The sequence below is a fragment of the Sorex araneus genome, chromosome 1, assembly GCF_027595985.1.
Source record: "Sorex araneus isolate mSorAra2 chromosome 1, mSorAra2.pri, whole genome shotgun sequence".
Lineage (NCBI taxonomy): Eukaryota > Metazoa > Chordata > Mammalia > Eulipotyphla > Soricidae > Sorex > Sorex araneus.
Genome location: NC_073302.1, coordinates 154,523,971 through 154,543,591, shown reverse-complemented (window position 1 = coordinate 154,543,591; position 19,621 = coordinate 154,523,971). Strand labels below are relative to the sequence as shown.

Below are 19,621 nucleotides of genomic sequence, written 5' to 3'. Positions count from 1 at the left end.
TTTATGATCCAAAAAGTAACAACTGAATTAGGACCCTGCTGGGTTAGGAAAGACTAATCTAGCCTGAGCACTGTAGTCTATATCACTGTATCTATAGCGAGATGGCCCCAGGAGAGCCACCCTACAAGCTTAATGTATCTCTTACTGTGTCCATACAAAATGACTAATATTATGAATGTTTGTATGTTTGTTGGACTAAGGAGAGGAGAAACATACCCATAGGTTGAATTTTACTCTTGGGTGGATTGTCCTATTGAGTGAGTTTGTCCTAGAAGAAGCTCTTCCTGAGGGAAGGACTTTACCTCTGTTGATTGTATGACCACACCTATGAATAATTGTTACTCCAACCCCTCATGGTTTGGGATTTAACGAAGGCTGTAAGAGTGGGCTGGGGAGGCAGAAGCAGGAAGGAGAGGGATGAAGGAACAGGATCCAAGAGGTGGAGAAGGGGAAGATTAGGAGAGAATCAGGAGAATCAGGAGAAAACTGAGATGAGATTGGAATAAACTGTAATAAACTGTAATTGAGACCAACCAGCTTGGCCCTCGTTTCCTCCTTCATCCACCCATCACCATTGGCCACCCCCAGGTGGAGAAAGCAGTGTGAGACCACCAAATGCAGGCAGGGAGAGAGAGAGAGTGCCGCCACTTTCGTATTTATTTTTTATTACACATATTTTAAAATTGGAGTATTTGGGATGGAGAAGTAGTACAGCAGGTCAGGCAACTTGCCTTACACTCAGGGGACCCTGGTTTGATTCTAAGCATCCCATATGGCCCCTTGAGAATCACCAGGAATAATCCCTGAACCAGGAGTGGCCCCAAAAACTAAATAAATAAATGAATAAAACAAAATAATATAGGAGTATTATTATAAAAATACTCACTAGAGAATGTTTGAGGATAGTGTTTAAAATTCTTCCCATTTATGAAAAATTCAGAAAGACTATTTTTCATAATTCATCTCCCAAATAAAACACTTCTGGGAATTAAAATATGTACATTTTGAAGTACTGTAGTAACCCCTCCTTGTTTTTAATTCTTGGCAATACTTAGGAATTACTCCTGGTAATGTTCGGGGGCCAAACAGGATGCCGAAGACCAAATGTAGGTTGGCCATGCACAAGGCAAATGCCCTATCCACTGTACTATTGCTCTGGCCCCTGTAGTAATCACTTTTGATGTCCACCCACCTCTGGAAAATGATCTCCTAAGAAGCAACTGACTCAAGTATCCTATCGCTCAGGCCACAGGTGGGCTAATGAAAGCATGTTTCCAGGAATCTAAAAACTAAACAGAGACAAAGGCTAGGAGTTGGAAACTGTGTCTCATTAATAGTAGAGAAACTGAAGGCAGAAACTTAAATTCCTGCTGTCAAACCACACAGAGACAGCTCGGCGCTACACTCTCAAGGCCCTAGCTTTTCAACAATTTCCTGGAATCCAGGGGAGTCGGTAGGGAAAAACACTAATTATCTGATATTTATTTCTTCTGTTTATTTGTGTAAGGCAGCTGTTAGCTAAAGAACAAAAACCAAGGACACCTGAAGCAGTACAGTCCCTCTTCAGGCTTAGCACTGCACAGAGAGACAAGTTTCTTTGTCGGTTTTGACCATTTATTACTATCAATTGAACATTCTTGGGGGCAAATCGTATAAAACAGTTTTGCACATGTATATGTATATTTAAAAATGTTAAAGCACAAGAATAGAACTTGATTTGTTGAAAGGAAAAATAAAGGACCTTCTGACTTGCTCTACATCATACGTGGATCATTCAAAGATAATTTACTGATGACCTGTCATGTAAGATGCTGCATTAGAAAAGGGAATGACAAGCCAAAGACAAGCACAGCCCTGCCTCTGTCCCCAGGAGGGCCCTGGGGAAGTAGGTCAGCCCACAAACAGAAGGACTGGTGACCACGGACAGAGCTCAGACATTCAGAACAAGAACTTCTGTGCAGGAGGCAGTGTTGTTGTCTCCATCTCACCACACTTCTGTAAACACAGCAGAGGAGTGAAAAATCCAGAGCAATCTGGTGTGACGCCTGCAACAATAAGGATACCCCGGCTGTCCGGGGAAGCTCATGGCCAGCCTAAATTCTGGCTTGGATTTAAACTCTACTGTAGTCAGTCTTCACTTTGCCTAAGAGTATCAGACCACAGAAGCAACTGCAGTGATGAAAAGGATTGTTCTATGAGCGTTGAAATTTTATTTTTTTGTCAAAACATTAGGAACATTATTGTTGGTTATAAGTGTGTAGTGAAATGAAAAATCAGGGGACAAATGCACTAACATTTATTTAGTACATCGTAATTTAAAATCAATAAACACTAATACCTAAAATGCTTGAAGTTATTAAAAGAAGTGTAGATGGGGCTCCCTTTCGTACTCATAAGCATGGACTGGCTTTCTACATTTCTTTCTCTGTGCAGCCAAGGTCATGAAAGAGCCCCAAAATCTGTCTCTTTATGTAAAGCCTGGAGTCACTGCTCTCACAGTGGCCCTTTCATCCTCTGTGTCACAACTCCTCTTCTCTTTGACGACAGACCCACCTCCTTGGTCTACCTCTCAAGTTCACAACACAGTCAATGTAATGCAGAGTTGGCAATTTCTCCTCTGACTCCAGTTATATTTGACTCAAGTTTCACCTCTAGCATTAACATTTTTCATTCTTCTGCTGCACTTTTTAGTTTGTAAACCACAGATCGAACCTTTGGAGCCACCACATGAAAGTCATCTTTGCACCTGAGTCAGGCCAATGAAATGAAAGGTTGATGTCTGTGTCTATGTGGTTGGGAGGGGGTTGGGGTGGAAGGAACACCTAGACAATGAAGGGTGAGGGTCTTCAGCCAACAGGCAATCCACAGGCAAACGAGAACTTAGGGGTCCCAGAAGCAATGAGAAGAATTAGGCTCATGACCACATGGTGGTCTTACAGCAGGAAGCACTGTGGGAATATAATCAGGCTTCATTCAACATACAAGGAGAGCAGTGTCTGCCCAAACAAAGCAGAGGTAGAGTCGGATGCGTCTCTCTCAAAAACCTTCATGGATATTTGCCCTTGGCTCCAGCTTCCACCACTTCTTTTACAAGTTTTATCAAGAAAGTACTGAAAAATCTTTAGTATTAAAACATCTTTTAGAGCAACAGTCAACTTTGGTAGCTACACTAGAATGAGTACTTTCCTCTGGTGAAGGCATATTACAAAAAGGTTTTTAAAAAAGCACTAATTACCCCGTAATTTTAAAAATAAGATGTCTACCAAAATCCATTCATGAATACAACAATCTTCACACTCTTTCCTCTAAGGAAAATTGTTTTGTAGCATTTTCAGTGGCATTTCATAACAAACAATACAAAATAAATTATTTCAGTTCTGTTTTGGAGCAGGGGTTGGGGTTCAGGAAGGAAACATCTGAAATATGGTGGTGGGAAGGTGTAATGGTGGTGGGATTGGTGTTTGAATATTAAATGGAATAAAATATTGTGAACTATTTTTAAAAACTACTTTAAAAAACTTTTAAAGAACTTTAAAGAACTACTTTTAAAAATCCATTCATATAAAAACCTCCAACAACAAGAACAACAACACAAGATGTCTAGATTCTAAAGAAGGATGTCTAAGCACCATAATATCTTTGCATTATAATACAATGGCTTTACAACATTAAACATTCAAATTTCAGATTCAGACCTGGTTAAAGGTTGCTTTGATGTTAAGCAAAATCTGGTCACCCATGAATATCCAGAATAGATAATACATATACATGACATAAGTAGTATCCACAACTGATAAACTGGTTTTTATCAGAGAAGAGGTCAATTCAGTTGGGAAAAAAAATGTTCAGAAACTTTTCTTAGCAAGTGATGAAACAGTGAGGTTTGATTTGCCAAGTGTCAATGCATCATACAAACAGACCACGTAACCCAATAACCTCTAACACATACAATTGGGATAATACCCACAGGAGGTGGGTATTATCCCAATTGTATAGATATGTAGATAGAGCCTTGGAATGGTATAAAATCTTGTCCAAAAGCACCAAGCCAGCAATCTGAACAGAAACAACCTAGGCGAAGAGGCAAACTTCCCAACAACTCCGTTGTTTCCACAAAACTGGCAGGGTTAGAACATAACTTGGTAGCAGCACTAAAGACAGAAGAGAGCTGATGAGTCCAGTAGGTCACAGTATCTGAACACCTCTATCCATCAGTCACTTCCCATATGGCATAAAGGAGAGCTCCTCCTATGAGGCCATAGGAGCGCCAACATTGGAATTTGAATGTGTAATGGTTCCAGATAAATCCAAGTCTGTGCTCCAGGGAGAAATGTATTTTAAAGGGAAGTCTGACTTCCTAGGGAAAAAGCTTAGGTCACAGCTGTGAGGACCTGCTTCCAATTTCAGTTGGAGAGCCTTGTGCGAAGGGAGGGGAAGGCCTCTACTCTCTACGCAGAAAATACGTCAATGCTTCACACTGGGGAAGTACGTGTGCCCCAGGCGTTGATGAACAAAGGGTCACTTGATTTTCAGATGGCATCATGTTGGGATAAATCTCCTGTCCCCTAACCATTTTATTTTCTTGCCAAGACTGGAAAACATGACTGTTAATCTGAGTCACACCCACTATACTCACCCAGGAGACCTGTCCTATGCTACACCGCGTAGCATGATGCTCAGTTTCCGCCCAGCCCACACCTCATGGGTTCCTGCCAGTTCACAGAGGATGGAAGGGTGTGAGTGCGCATAAAGTCCCGCAGAACGTGTCCTGAAGTGGGAGCACAGTTCTCCTGGTGACCTCAGAAATGCACCCTCCAAAGCAGTAACATCCTGAAATACTCTTACCAAGCAAGCAAGCTCCTCCCAAGCCCTAAAGACTCTGGTTGATGTAGCTAATGAAGGTTTTGGGTATGCCAACAGAGTAACAAAATAACAGAACATTTTTTTTCTCCAAGAAAGCAAAAACAAAACAATGAAGGCACTGGGACATAGTTTGATTATTCTAAGACATTGCAATGTCAGTGGCAGGAGCACAAACACACTTGACAAGGTATCAATGTCTCTAAAGTTATTAGAGTGTTATAAAACAACCAACCAGCCAGACCTCTCGGTCATCAGCAAATATTGGAGTCAGTTTTCTCTCTGCAGCACCTAGCATGGCGCTGAGATCTAGACAAATACATATATAGAGATGCTTACTGGGTGATGCACGAGTGGAACAATGTTTGAACAGGTCTAGGTCCTATGAATATCCTCAGTTCTAAGCTGAGACTTTCATGTAGAAAGAAAGAAAGAAAGAAAGAAAGAAAGAAAGAAAGAAAGAAAGAAAGAAAGAAAGAAAGAAAGAAAGAAAGAAAGAAAGAAAGAAAGAAAGAAAGAAAGAAAGAAAGAAAAAGAGAACGTCTTAAATATTGGCTGTCACTCAGGACTCTTGATCCCTTGAGGCTGCCTTTTCTTGGGGTCAAACTCAGATAAAGGGAACCAGGTTGGATACGGGAGCTATATGGTAGCAGTAGAAAAGTTTCTGTTTCTATTATATGCTGAGTAATGAGTTCATAGAATTTATTTTGTCATTTCATAGCTTATGAATACAAATGAAAAATCCTTTTGGTATGTTTTAACACACAAACAATAACTCCAACACTGTACACAGTTTTTCAGTGATGGGAACTAGGGCTGTTAAGGGATATTTAAAGTCTGCTGGGGATTATATCATATTTGAGAGGAACAGAAATACTTCAGGCATTCTGAATTAGCTAAAACCCAGAAAGTAGCCATCACAAGTATGTTTAGCTGAGTTTTGTCAAAAGTGCCAAGGTAATTCAATGTGAAAAGAATATTCTTTTTAACAAATGCTACCAGGACAACTAGATATCTAATCAATATGCAAAAAAATATTAGCAGCAGCTCTACCTCACACCAAATAGAGAACTCAAAACGGATAGTGGAGCTAAATATAAAAAGATAAAGTATAAAACTCTTAGAAAACAGAATAGTTAATGTTTTATGACCTTAGAATAGGCAAAATATTCTTGAATACAGAGTGATGTGAAATGAAAAAATTGCAATGCAATGCCTGTAACTTATTCTTACCCATTTTTTACCATGAAGCCTTTCGATTATGGCTGAAAAAATATTCTTAATAAGAGCAAATATTATAGACAAATAAATATTTAGAATATGCAACCATGAATCATAATCTCATGGTGAGTTACTTTTAAGGAAGAAAGGGAACAAACAGATCATCAAAAAATCTTAAATGGTATCAGCAATCTTTCTAAAAAATATATAAGGACAAATAGGGCATACTGTTAATATTTTATACAAGTGGGTTGTGGAATATACATTTACCTGTAAGCATATTCAAAGTGTGTTACAATTTAATAAACTATTTTTATTAGGCTAAGACAGCCTGGAAAGGGGCCTGGGACAAAGTCACAGAATGGGGAGAACTTGCAAAATCCACACCAACACACAGATTAATCACAGAAATGCATCTGAAACCTTGATGGGCCAGGAGTAGAAGGCGACTCCTGGGTGGATGAGAGGAATCCTCAGAGTGGGAGGGCTGCATTGCGGCATCCAGGCCAGTCCACTGGGAAGAGAGTTCTGGAGGTCACCAAGCTGTAAGCATCATGACCAGGCTGAGGCATTAATTGTAGTCACCAGGTCTTAGTCAACACAGGAAGTTCCACTGTTGGGTTATGGTTCTAAGCATTTTAAGAAGTAACATTGGTTTTTTCTTGCTCCTCACACAGGGAGTTTAGGTTGAGTGACTCCCACCACAGTGCTCTTGAGGCATACTCAGTTCCATCAGGCACTCCTGATCCTCTTTATCTTTAACCTCTCCTTTGTGCTCTTCTTCCCCTGTTATTTATATTCCCAAATGAGAGGCTGTAACTGGTAAAGTCAAATTATTTCGAGGGCTCTGAATTTTGTATATGTAAGTGAAATATTGCATTTCTCTTTCCTTTCTGTTTTTTGCATAGCTTGCTAGAGCAATGTCCTTCTTGTATAGATAAAGGCAGACAGTTAATGCTATGATTTTGCAACATGGGTGTTAATTAACTCTGGGTAATATTTACTCCTGGGCATCTGTCATGTTTACTTGACTTGAGCCTCAGTTGCCCTTCCTTCCTAACACCCCCAAGAGGAGGGTCCTGGAGAGGAACCTGGATGGACCCAGGGCAAGCCGCAAGCTACCCTGGCATCAAAAAGGGACAGGCTAAGTGCTGTTAAGAAGTATAATAAGAGCACAGTCATGGAACAAACATCCAAAAAGAAGTAACTGAATAAGGACCCTGCTGGGGTTAGAAAAGACAACCTGGCCTGAAGACTGTACTCTGGCATATATAGCTGACTGCTTAAATAGATTCTAGCTTAGGAAAGGAGAAAGCAATATGCCCTTAGATGGAATTCCACCCTTGGGCGGATCTTCCTAGCAGGAATGTAGAGTGCGGAGCACCCAGATGAGATTCTAGCCTTGAATTAATCTACTAGAAGAACTTTCCCTGAAGGAAGAGCTTTACATCTGTTCGTTGTTATGACAATGTTCAACCACACTTACGTGTAATTGCTACCTCCACCCTCTTTGATTTCTTTATAACTAATGTGGATGATGTAGCTTGAATAAACAACCACTGATTATCAACTAGCCTGTGGCCCCTTTCCTTTCTTTGTTCATCCCTTGCTGTCTGCTGGCCTGGGGAGGTGGTTCTCAGTCACCAAACACACCCACACTTGAATTTACATTAATATGGACCAGGGCTAGTGCTCAAGAAAAGGGAAAAAAAAAAAGAGCTCCTCGGCAGACTAGAGAGAGAGGACTCCCTTTCCCAAGAAAAGAACTTCACAATGGAATAACAATCTGCAACTGGGGCAAAATCTCTATACTCCTCTCAGCACCAGGAAGAATGAAGAAAAGAAGAAATTTTCCTACATAGATGGGTGAAGGCAAAAGCTTTGAAAAGCCCCAAGCTCAGTGCTCTCTAAGATTCCTGAAGAAGACTTCAAAGCAATAATTGGAATTATAGAGAAATGAGGGTGGGGGGAATTCAATGAAGAGAACTTTAACAAGGACAGAGAAAGGATGAGAAAAATTGCGAACTAGAAACCACTGAGTTAAATACAGTAGTTAAACTAAAGAACAGAGGGACTCGAGCAGAATGACAGAGGCTAAGGACTGGACCAGTGAGTTTGAGGATAAGCTAGAAGAAAATATAAAAAAGAGAGAGATAGAGAAGAAAAAAAAATTAAAAAGGAAGAAAAGCTGGGGCTGAAGAGAGTACAGTGGGTAGAGAGCTTGCCCTGGATGCAGCTGAATCAGGTTTGTCTCCAGCATCCCATATGGAACCCTGAGCACTGTCAGGAGTAATTTCTAAGTACGGAACCAGTAGTAACCACTAAGTGTTGCTGGGTTTGGCTCAAAAAAAAAAAAACAAGAAAGAAAAACAAAAGAAAAACACTGTTTGAGGCTGGGGATGAGGCTCAGTGATAAAGTACATGCTTGATGCAGGAGTCTGAGCTTGCTCTCAACATTACCAAACAAAAGAAAACACAAAGAAAAAATTTAAAAATTAAAAAGAAGAAAAATTAAGAGATTTTTGGCACAGCATCACAGGGTTCCAGAAGAGTAAAAAACAGAATTCTTTGGGGGAGTAGGTTAGGGAAAGTGAGAAACTTCCCAAGAAACTTCTCAAGAAAGGCTAAGATGTTTGGGGGTAACTCTTGGTGACACTCAAGCTATTCAGGAAGAACTGGGCTTAACAGATATTGGTAGGGTTCTCCACTTCCCCACCTTAAAGCACATTCTTCTCTTGCACACATGGACCATTCTTAAACACAGACCACATGCTTGGACACAAATATCAATAAAATCATGATGATTAAAATAATATCAAATACTTTTCCAGATCCCACTGGAATACTACTAGAAATCAGCCATTAAAAAGCTGAAACAATTCAAATGTTTGGAGAGCAAAGAACATACTGTTGAATAATTACTGAGTTATTGAGAAAATCAAAGACAAACTTAAAAATTCTTGGAAACAAAAATGAAGACACAATTTATTAGAACATATGGGACTCAAAAAAGCAGAGCTAATGGGAAGTTTCTAACAATACAAGCTTATTTCAGGAAATAAGAAAAAGATCAAATAAACAATCTAGCCTCACATATTAAGAAACTACAAACACAAACAGAAAACCCACTGTAATTAGAAAGAAGAAAATAATAAAAATTACAGTAGAAATAAAACAAATTTTAAAAAGGTATAAAAGACCAATGAAACCAAGAGCTTGTACTTTGATGGAAAAAAAAAGATAGAAAGCATGTGCTAGGTTCACAAAGAGAAAAATCCCTAATAAACAAGATCAGAAATGGAATGTTACCACACATACCACAGAAATACAAAGGATCATAAAAGATTATTTTTTGTAACTTTAATTCACTAAGTGGGAGAACCTAGAAGAAATGGGTCACTGTCACTGTCACTGTCATCCCCGTTGCTCATAATTTGCTCGAGCGAGCGGGCACCAGTAACCACTCCATTGTGAGACTTGTTACTGTTTTGGGCATATCGAGTACACCATGGGTAGCTTGCCAGGCTCTGCCATGCGAGCAAGATACTTTCCGTAGCTTGCAGGGCTCTCCGAGAAGGGTGGAGGAATCAAACCTGGGTTGGCTGCGTGCAAGGCAAACACCCTACCGCTGTGCTATCAATCCAGCCCCATTAATTGAAAGAAAAATCACTGTGAAAAATTGTGGAGGTATTAATTTCAAATCATCATCATCATCATCATCATCATCATCATCCCGTTGATCGTCTAATTTCTCGAGTGGTCTCAGTAACGTCTCCATTCGTCCTAGCCCTGAGATTTTAGTAGCCTCTCTCTACACTTCCTTCCCAATGATGCCACATCGGAGGTTCAGTCAAGGTCAGGGAATGAGACCCAGCTTGTTATTGGTTTTGGCATATGAATACACCATGGGGAGTTTGCGATGCTCTCCCATGTGGGCAGCAAACTCTCGGTAGCTTGCCAGTTTCGAACAGAGGGAGAAGTAGGCTATAAGATATCACACAGCCGAGAAGCGGCCACACACTTCTGGGAGCTTGCTTTTAAGTCTCTGGATGTTGGCCGTTGATAGGATTACACGGAGCTGGGGGCAGTCCCTGGGTGTGACCACATAGCTACTAGAAAGTAGGTAATCTGGGTGGAAGAGGCCCAGTTCCGATCCAAGCAGGCTTGGAGGTCTCAGCCCTGGGTCCCACATACCTGGGTTCCTCTGCCAGTATCTTCATGCGTGAGGCTCATCCGAACGTGTGGAGAGGGGCCCTGAGCATGTCTGTGGCTAGGCCCCAGAGGTCTTCGGCCACTGGGAGCTCTGCTTGGAGTGGGGAGGGAAGCTGGAGCCCATACCCTTCGAGGGGCCCTGGGGAAGACAGCCAGGCGCGCGGGCAAGAGACTCTCTGCCTATCATTATTTTAGGTGATATAATATACGATCATGGCAGAGCCTGGCAAGCTACCCGTGGCATACTTGATATGCCAAAGGCAGTAACAATGACGGTTCTCATTCCCCTGACCCTGAAAGAGCGCCCAGTATACCATCCGGCTATACTAGCACACGACAGGGATGAATGGAGACATTACTGGTGCCCACTCAAGCAAATCGATAAACAATGGGATGACAGTGATACAGTGATATATGATCCTGAACACTGCATAAACAAACATACAAAAAATCTATCAGAAACAATAAGTGAATATAGTGAAGTGATAGGCTACAAAGTCAACACACAAAAACAGGGTCATGTTTCTATAGGCAAACAATGAATGAGAAAAGAAACTAAAACCAATGCCATTTATAACCGCATCCAAAGAATCAAGTACCTAGAAATGTACTTGAAGGAGGTAAACTATTCACAAAAACAATGACACTATTAAGAGAAATAAGGCATAAGAAAGTGGTAAAATATTTCAAATTCATGGTTTGGAAAAATTAACATTATTAAAATGACTGTCCTACTTAAAATATTACACAGATTCAATGCATTCCCTATAAAAATTCCAGTAAAATTTTAAATTTTATTTATTGTTTTGGGGGCCACACACAGTGGTTCTCAGGGCTTACTCCTAGCTCTCTGCTCAGGTATCACTTCTGGTGGAGAGCAGGAGACAGTATGGGGTGCTGGGGATTGAAACCAGATTGGCTGTGTGCAAGGCAAGCACCCTACCAGTGGTACTATCTCTCTAGCCCTCCAATGGAGTTTTTCAAGTATATAGCACAAATATGACATAAACTTGGAAGGCATCACAATACTCTTCACATCCTTTCACACTGAAAAGTCAAAGAATCTTGAGAGAAAATATGGAAGTATCATGTTTACTGACTTCAAATGCTATCATAAAGCAGCAGTCACCAACATAGTATAATATAAGAATTTAATTTTAAAAAAAAGCTCAGACCAGGGCAATAGAATCTAGAAAAAGAAGAAAACCCTCAGATACATGAAAAATTAATTTACAACCAGAATTAAGAGCATATAATGGAAAACCAGAAGTCTCTTCAACAGCTGATTTTGGGAAAACTGGATAGTGATATACAAAAAGAAAAAAAAATGGCCCACTGCCTCAGATCACAGACATTAACAAAAAATGGGTGGCAGACCTAGATTTTTGACTCAAATCTATAAAAAATGCATTGGAGAAAACATCAGCAAAACACTCCATCATGTTGGTTTTAGTGGCATCTTTTGTGATTGGACTCTTTTGGCAACGAGACAAAAGAAAAATTAAACAAATTGGAATATGTCAAACCAAAAAGCTTCTTTACTGTGAAAGAAATTATCACTAAAACAAAAAGACATCCTACTGTGTGGGAATAAAGCACTTTTACCATATATATCTGTAAAAGGGCTAATATCCAAGATACACAAAGTACACAGAAAAAATATCAAACACCCTCAAAAAGTGGAGAAAAGAAATAAGCATCAGAAGAGAGTATGAGAGTAATGCACTTATCTTGCAAGTGGCTGATCCTAGTTGATCTCTGGCACCACACATGGTCCCCTGAGCACTGCCAGGAACAATCCCTAAACCCTCAGTCTTGAGCACTGCTGGGTGTGGTCAAAAAATGGGGGAGAAAGTGTGGATAAAAGGAATGATCTGACACTTTGCCAAAGACCGATGGCCAACAGACATAGGAAAACTACTCAATATCAGGGAATGCAAATCAAATGACAGTGAGCTATCACCTCATACTAGTGACTGGCCTATATCGATACGGTCAGACATAAGCTCTGGTAATAGTGTGGAGGAAAAGGAAACTTGGTCACTGTCAGTGAGAATGTAAACTGGCACAGAATCAAAGGACAGCAGTATGGAAGATTTTTTAAAATGCTAAGATTAGAATAGTCAAGATCTAGGAACAACCCAAGGCTCCAAGGACAGATGAGTGGATAATAAAGGTGTGGTGTATATATATGCAATGGAATACTATCCAGCTACGAGAAAAGAAAAAAATACAGTTTTGCCTTTTGCTACATCATGAATGTAACTGGAGGGGGTCAGGCTAAATAAGTCAGAGGGAGAAAGACACATACTGGATGATCTCACATGCGGTTTATAAGGAAGTAAAGCAGGAGAATAGACAGTGTCCAATAAAAACAAACCCAGGCTCTAATCAAAGAACTGCAGTTACCTAGAAAGTGAAGAGGTACTAGTTGAGAAGTTCCTATCAACGCTGGCGGAGGAATATTAGCACTTTGGTGGCGGATGAGATGTGTTGATGCTGAACTCTAAAATACACATCTATACTCCTGTAAGCTAAAGTTATAGCAATTAAAACCAAAAGCATCCCCCTCAAGGAGCACAAGGCAGTAAGAAGCAAATGAACTCAATATATAAACCAAATGAAGATGTTGGCCATCTGTCTTTGGAGAAGTGTCTGACCATTCCTTTTACCCACACTTTCTCCCTCGTTTTTTGGCCACACTCAGCAGTGCTCAAGACTTAGTACTGGACCTGGGTTTAGGGACTGTTCCTGGATGTACTCAGAGACCATGCGTGGTGCCAGGGATCAAATGAAGGCAAATAGGCTCACTATATAAAACGGAATTATTATCAATGAAAGTTTAGAAACTGCATTGGACATGAACCATTACATGAGATCTTTTGTAACTGCATTTACACAAACTGAAGTTTAAAAGTATGTGCCCCCCCAAATGATGGCTGGAATTTTCCACTTGTTTGTATTCTATACAAATAGTTGTGGCTGATGTTTATTTTAGTAAATTTCTCGCGCGCGTGCTCCTAAATTTGTTCACAAATTTTCCCAAGCTTAAGTCTCTTCCTTCCGTTTTTTTCCTAAGCAATGCTAAAACATTTTTCTTTTCCGTTTGCACATAAATCAAGCAGTACATTTTCTTGGTTGTTTTTATATTTTTTTTCCCTTTCAGCTACATGTTGGCCATTCTGAATTTTCCTTCTCCAAAGGGGCAGGATGAGCTTCCAGGTGCTTTCACGCTATAGCTTTTATAAAGAGTTCACTTAGGTCATGCAGGTGGAGATTTAACAATTATTCAAGGGGCTACAAACTCCTTCACCCACATTGCTCAGAAAACGGCACAGGATGTAAGAGGAGAATAGGGAGTCGCTAGGCCTTCTCTTGCTGGAGCCAGGTCCCTCTGGAAGCAAGGGTTTAGGAGGCCACGTGGCTTAAATAACATGTAGGGCAAGGAAAGGGGACTTTTGTCTCTTCTCTAGCCAGCCGACACTGCTACATGAGTGACTTTCATTTCCAGGCACTCCACATCACTCAAGTCCCAACTCTGCTAAGACAGAGACTGCCATGTCCCCTTTCTAGACAGAGCCCCTAGGAGGAGAATGAGTCACACATGCAAGGTCACCGGGCTGGTAAGAGGCAAAGCCAGCACTCACTCCTGCTGTGACCAGCAATCAGGGCAGCTATCCTCGAGACAGAATCACGAGGAAGGCTCCAAGGTGGCATCCTGAGTCCTCAAGTATGACTTCAACAAAGCTGTATGCACACCGAGTCCTACACTCTGTGAGTCGGGTATCTCCATGGGACCTGGAGCCAGCCCTGTGGTGGGGACTCTGGAGATGAAGCCCGCCGAGGGAGGGAACGTACCTGAATTGGATCCTGCGTCAGTCTCATGGGCCCAATGCGCACCTCCGAAGAAGAAACCTGCTAAGAAAAGGATAACACACAGGTGAAACCCCAGGTACAGGCTGATCCTTCCTTCCCTGGGGCGCTACTCTAAGCCTCTGATGGTCTGATGGGTTAGTATGGAGATGGGTTACAAAACACCACGTGCAGTACCATTCTAGTTTTGTAAAAGAATACTAATGCTGAGATGCATCAGAAATGCATCTCAGGAGATAGTAGGGTACTTGCACACCACCAACCTGGGCTCTGGCAATTCATGGTCCCCTGAGCATCGCCAGGAGTGATCCCTGAGTTAAGAGCCAGGAGTAAGCCTTGAGCCCAGACCCTGGTGTGCTTCTGTATCACACCCCCACCCTGCCAAATAAATGAGAAAAATCTCCACGGCTTTGTTCCTAAATGCTCAGTGGTGGTATTTGGGGTTATTTTTTAATAGCATAGACCTTGAAAATAAACATGTACTATTTTATAGATGAAACAGAACTTTTAGAGAAATAAATATTTATCTCAATCATGGAAGCTAAAGTATTTCTATGGTTTAAACGCAGGCCCCATATTGAGATCAGATTTTGCTTCATGCTTTAGTCTGAAGAATAACTTGAAGAATTCTCATACCCATGTTTACCATGAATAAATGGGGGTGGGGGAGGGCCTCAGGTTTAGCTCCTTAAACAGAGCGTCACCCCCCAGGACCACAAAAGAGTCTTTACATTGGCCCAGAATTACATGAATGAGCTCGAGTCTTCACCTCAACACCACCTAACTGCCATTGGCAGTGACCACACACAAAAAAGGGTCCCATCCTCCCCCACCAGCAATGCAAACTTTTAATAGGTACTACGAAGTGAAGCAGATGCCCATTTATCAGTTTTCTTCCCGAAACATTAAAAATCAGCTAGAACATTCTGTTACCATTACCTTTGGTTATGTAAGTGCACAGTCTTATAGCAAGGCGTGATTATTAACAAACGTATTTTAACAGTACCTTTTCATGCATATTATGTTTTTAAAACTTCTCTTTCTTCACAGACATACAAAAACGTATGACCGTAGAGCAGGACTCTCTATACAGTAAAGGGGTCTTTACCTGGATTTCTAAAACCTTCACCCTAGACCAGAGGTTCCCAAACAAACTAACTTGGCCTACTGCCTCCCTTCCCAGAAAAAATTATTCAGTGCTCCTGTGGAAGGGGGCTCATACTTGAGTGAGAGTTAACTAACACAAACTGCAGTGCAGGTATCAACGTATGGATTGAGCAAATAAAAAGTGTTCCCCCAACTGTTCTCAACCATCCCCTTCATCTTCCAGCGCCATCCCAAGGACAGCATCACCTGCTTTGTGAGATCCTGCTAGGAAACAGGACTTCACCTCCGTGACACCCATGATGTTCTCTGCTCAGCCTGCAGCCACATTCCCAGCGCCTGGACATCTGCCCTGCAATCACTCGCTCTGCCCTGGCCCCCCTCTATCTCCACGGACAGTCTCCAACAAGCCTCAGAAGTCACCGAACCAGACACTCCATGATCACCAAAGACCCAAGGCTGAAGAACTTTCCTTAAGTCAAAGTTTGGAAAATCCTAAAAAAAATGTTCCCTTGGGGGCCCAAGAAATAACTACTGCACTCAAGTGCTTGCTTTGTACATGGGTGGCCTGGGTTCACTCCTTAGCACTCCTTAGGTCTCCTGAGCAAAATAATTTGGAGCATGGAACCCTGAACACCCCTGAGTGTGACCGCCAAAACACACTGGCATTGTCATCCTGTTGCTCATCGATTTGCTTGAGCGGGCATCAGTAATGTCTCCATTGTGAGACTTGTGTTTTTGGCATATCGAATATGCCATGGGTAGCTTGCCAGGCTCTGTCATGTGGGGGAGATACTCTCGGTAGCTTGCCCGGCTCTCCGAGAGAAAAGGTGGAATCAAACCCAGGTCTGCTGTCTGCAAGGCAAATGACCTACCCACTGTGCTATCAGTCCAGCCCCCCAAAACAAAAAAGAAAAAAAATTTCTCTTCCCTCCTTTTCCCCATGCATAACTTCCAGTGAAATCTGCTACGAAATCTGCTCCCAAACAGAACAAGTTACCAGTCCTCACCCCTGATCAACCAATCATCTGCATGAAGCAACGATGCTGGGGTAGCGTTAGCCTTCCACTGAACCCACTAGCCGAAGACTTTGCAGTCTCTGCTGGCTGCAGGGTTCTCTCGGCTCTGCCCGGGCAGCTCCGGGGCGGAGGGTCCCCGCAGCAGGCCTGGGTACAGCTGAACAGCCCGGCGAGCCAAGTGCCTGCTGTGCTCCGCCACTGTCTTCAGGTAAAAGCTGCAGAGTCTGAGGAGCTCTTCACTGCAGGGGTGAGTGCTGATGCCAGCTCCCGGAGTGGGGTGCCAAGAAAGCGCAAGAGGGATGTCCCCACCCTCCGACCCCCAGTTCCAGGCAGTTTCCTTGCTCAGACTTTCAGCTTCGGAAGAAGCACAGCTGCCCAAAGATGGAGCAGTGAAGCCAAAAGGGGATGGGAGGATAACTCTGATGGAGGACCCATGTCCATGCACCGTCACATACCCCACCTGCAACGAGGCCACCTGCCCTGTCACAGACAGCAGTGGCCTCTGGGTGAATTGCAGGCCACTTGCAAGCTGGGTGGACCCTCCGGCCTCTGTAACAAGTCCATGGGCACAGGAGAAATTTAACCTTCACCTGGGCAAGGCAAGGAGGGGGTCGCACAGAACCCAGTTGGTGGGGGGAGAGGTATACTAAGCCTGGTAGATGCTCCCCCAGGATCTCTCACCTCTACCTGCGCCTCACCTGTCTCAGCTGCAGGCTCTGTGACACCACCTCCAGTGCAGGACCTGGTCACCTACCAGCTCCCTCTGTCCTGATCATCCCCAGTGTCTCATTTTTTCAGCTTGCTTTCCCTTCTCTGTCCCTCCTGCTGCTCACTGCACCTTGGCTTCTGTGTCCGAGGTCCAGGAGCCCCACAAGCTCCCGGACTTCCACCTGTTCTGTGTAGACACAGTGGGCTATCTCGGGACAGCAGCCGGCAGAGGAAATCTGGAGACAAGATGTCCACAGGCAGGAGTGGCAGTGTGCAGGGTTCAACTTGGGACCCCACTATCTCCCTGTCTGCTCTCCACCAGTCTGTAAAAGAACAATTCTGAACAGAAACGAGAGACTGTTCTCTGATGTCCGGTAGCCAAACTTCCTTCTCTCCCTCTCTCCCTCTCTCTCCCTCTCTCTCCCTCTCATGAACTGGGAGCCACTGCAGATGCAGATCCTCAATTAGATTAGCGCTGATGCTGGGAAGAGACGGAGGTGGCCAGGCACACAGAATTAAGGAGGGGTGGGCACCTAGGTAACAGTAGTACCAGTGCCTACAAGCCGAGGACCTGCTTCCTGGCCAGTCTGCACACACGGAAGTGGCCCAGTGAGGCAGGCCTGCTGCATCCCACTGCAGTTTTAACTGTCCACGTGGACAGAAGCAAACTTTGGTGTGTGTTTGGTGTGTGTGTTCGAACAGGATCGCCTATTCCTACAAAGAGGATCCTCGGGTGGGGCAAAGGTGATTCTGCGGTGTAAACACTTTCACCTCACAGCTGATCTCAAGTTAGTAGAGAGCCAGGAGGAAGCCCTGAGCAGCGCTGGGCATGGCCCCAAAGACTAAAACCTACAACAACAAAAAGTCCTATCTTTCCCCCATAGCCACCAACTACCTTGAGGATTTCTACTAATCATAGAGCTAAAAGGGTCGGGCTTTGATTTAGGGAAAAACAAAGATCAAATATTTTGGTATGTGCACTTTCTGGGTGAGAACAGATTCAAGAACAATCATGAAGACACTGCGATGAGTGGAGACTCCAGCAGCGAAAGTAGGTGGGGGGAATATACCACCAGGGCCACAAAAAACACCAACCAACAAAGCTCCGCAGCTTGGCCTCATTTCAGCGAAGAATGAGTGAAGTCCAGAACAAAAACCAGCGGGCGCAGCAGCAGGAGGGAAAGGGCGACAGACCCAGAGACGTGGCCAGGGCGCTCTGGCTGTCCAGCTCATTTGTAGACACAGGAAGTTTATTAAATAACCCGGGATCAAGTGTTAGAGCATCCCTTCGACAAGAGGGAAGAGAGAATTCAGATAAGAAAGTGGTTGACCTCAAAAATCTGCCCTTCTTGGACAGGGGGATTGCTCCATAGCTGGAAGCCTGCTTCATGAGTGGAGGGGAGGAGGCAGATGGAATAGAGAAGGGACCACTAAGAAAATGATGACTGGAGGAACAAGTTGGGATGGGAGATGTGTGCCAAAACTAGATAATGGAACAAACATGATGACTTCTTAGTGTCTGTGTTGCAAGCCATAATGCCAAAAAGTAGAGAGAGAGTATGAGGAATATTGTCTGCCATGGAGGCAGGTGGAGGGTGGGAAAGGGGGGGTATACCCGTGATATTGGTGGTGGGGAATGTGCACTGGTGGAGGGATGGGTGTTTGGTCATTGTGAGATTGTAACCCAAATATGAATGCTTGTAACTATCTCATGGTGATTAAATAAAATTTAAAAAATTTTTAAAAATTAAAAAGGAAAATCTGCCCTTCATATCGCGGGGGGGAACGTTACCCTCCTGAAAACGGAAACCCCACGTATCTCCTATTTCACACATACATGGCCATAGATTTGACAGGTGCACGGCTGACGCCACACCTGGGTGAGAGCTGAAAGTTACCCTTCTAAGAGGAGAATCATGCCAAAAACCCATTCTCTCCTCTTTTATTCAGTATAGACTTAGAAGTCCAAGACAGTGCAATTAGGCAAGGAAAAAGAGCGTGTAAAAATGTTGCTGTTTGTAAACGTTGTGATATATCTAAAGAAAACCCCCAGGACCAGAGACAGCTTGGTGGGCGGGAAGCCCTGCCTTGCCTGCAGACCCCTGGCTTTGATCCCCTGCAGAGTTTCCTCCACAAAACCCAGCTGAAGATGACACCCCAAACCGGACATCAACAAATTCAGTAAACCTACAGAATATAAAATAAACTAACTGAAATCAGTCATGCTTTTAAATCCTAACAATAACCTATGGGGAAATCACGAAACCATTTTGTTTGCATTTGCACCAAAAATATCTAAAAATAAATTTAATCAAAAAAATTCTAACCAATAACTCAAAAAAAAATCTGTCACACAAGTATATGAGAAGGTGACTCAATCACAAGGTACTGACATATCTATTAAGTTTGTGTTTTATGTGTACTGTTGGGACATAAATTTGGAAGTATGATGCTTTTTCTCAAATATAAACATTATCTATTTGGAGTATGTGAAAGATTAATTTGACTCAAATGCAGAACTTGTCTTCAAAAATAAAACACAAAAGTAAAATAACATGTGACAAACTGAGGGATACATGAAACATAATGTTTTGTTACATAGAAAAAATCTTAATGTCAAAGAT

At 42.7% G+C, this 19,621-nt stretch overlaps 1 protein-coding gene across 5 annotated transcripts in view; it reads right to left on the bottom strand.

The window, feature by feature from the left end:
- PDE8B (phosphodiesterase 8B) overlaps positions 1 to 19,621 on the bottom strand; it is a 271,146-nt gene that overhangs the window by 111,480 nt on the left and 140,045 nt on the right. For 3 of the 5 annotated variants that reach the window (XM_055124215.1, XM_055124213.1, XM_055124216.1), the window contains exon 2: positions 14,152 to 14,208. In XM_055124215.1, the coding sequence (XP_054980190.1) occupies positions 14,152 to 14,208 (57 nt within the window). Of the gene's footprint in view, positions 1 to 14,151; positions 14,212 to 19,621 lie in introns of all 5 variants that reach the window. The other 2 variants (XM_055124214.1, XM_055124212.1) reach the window with 1 other exon arrangement.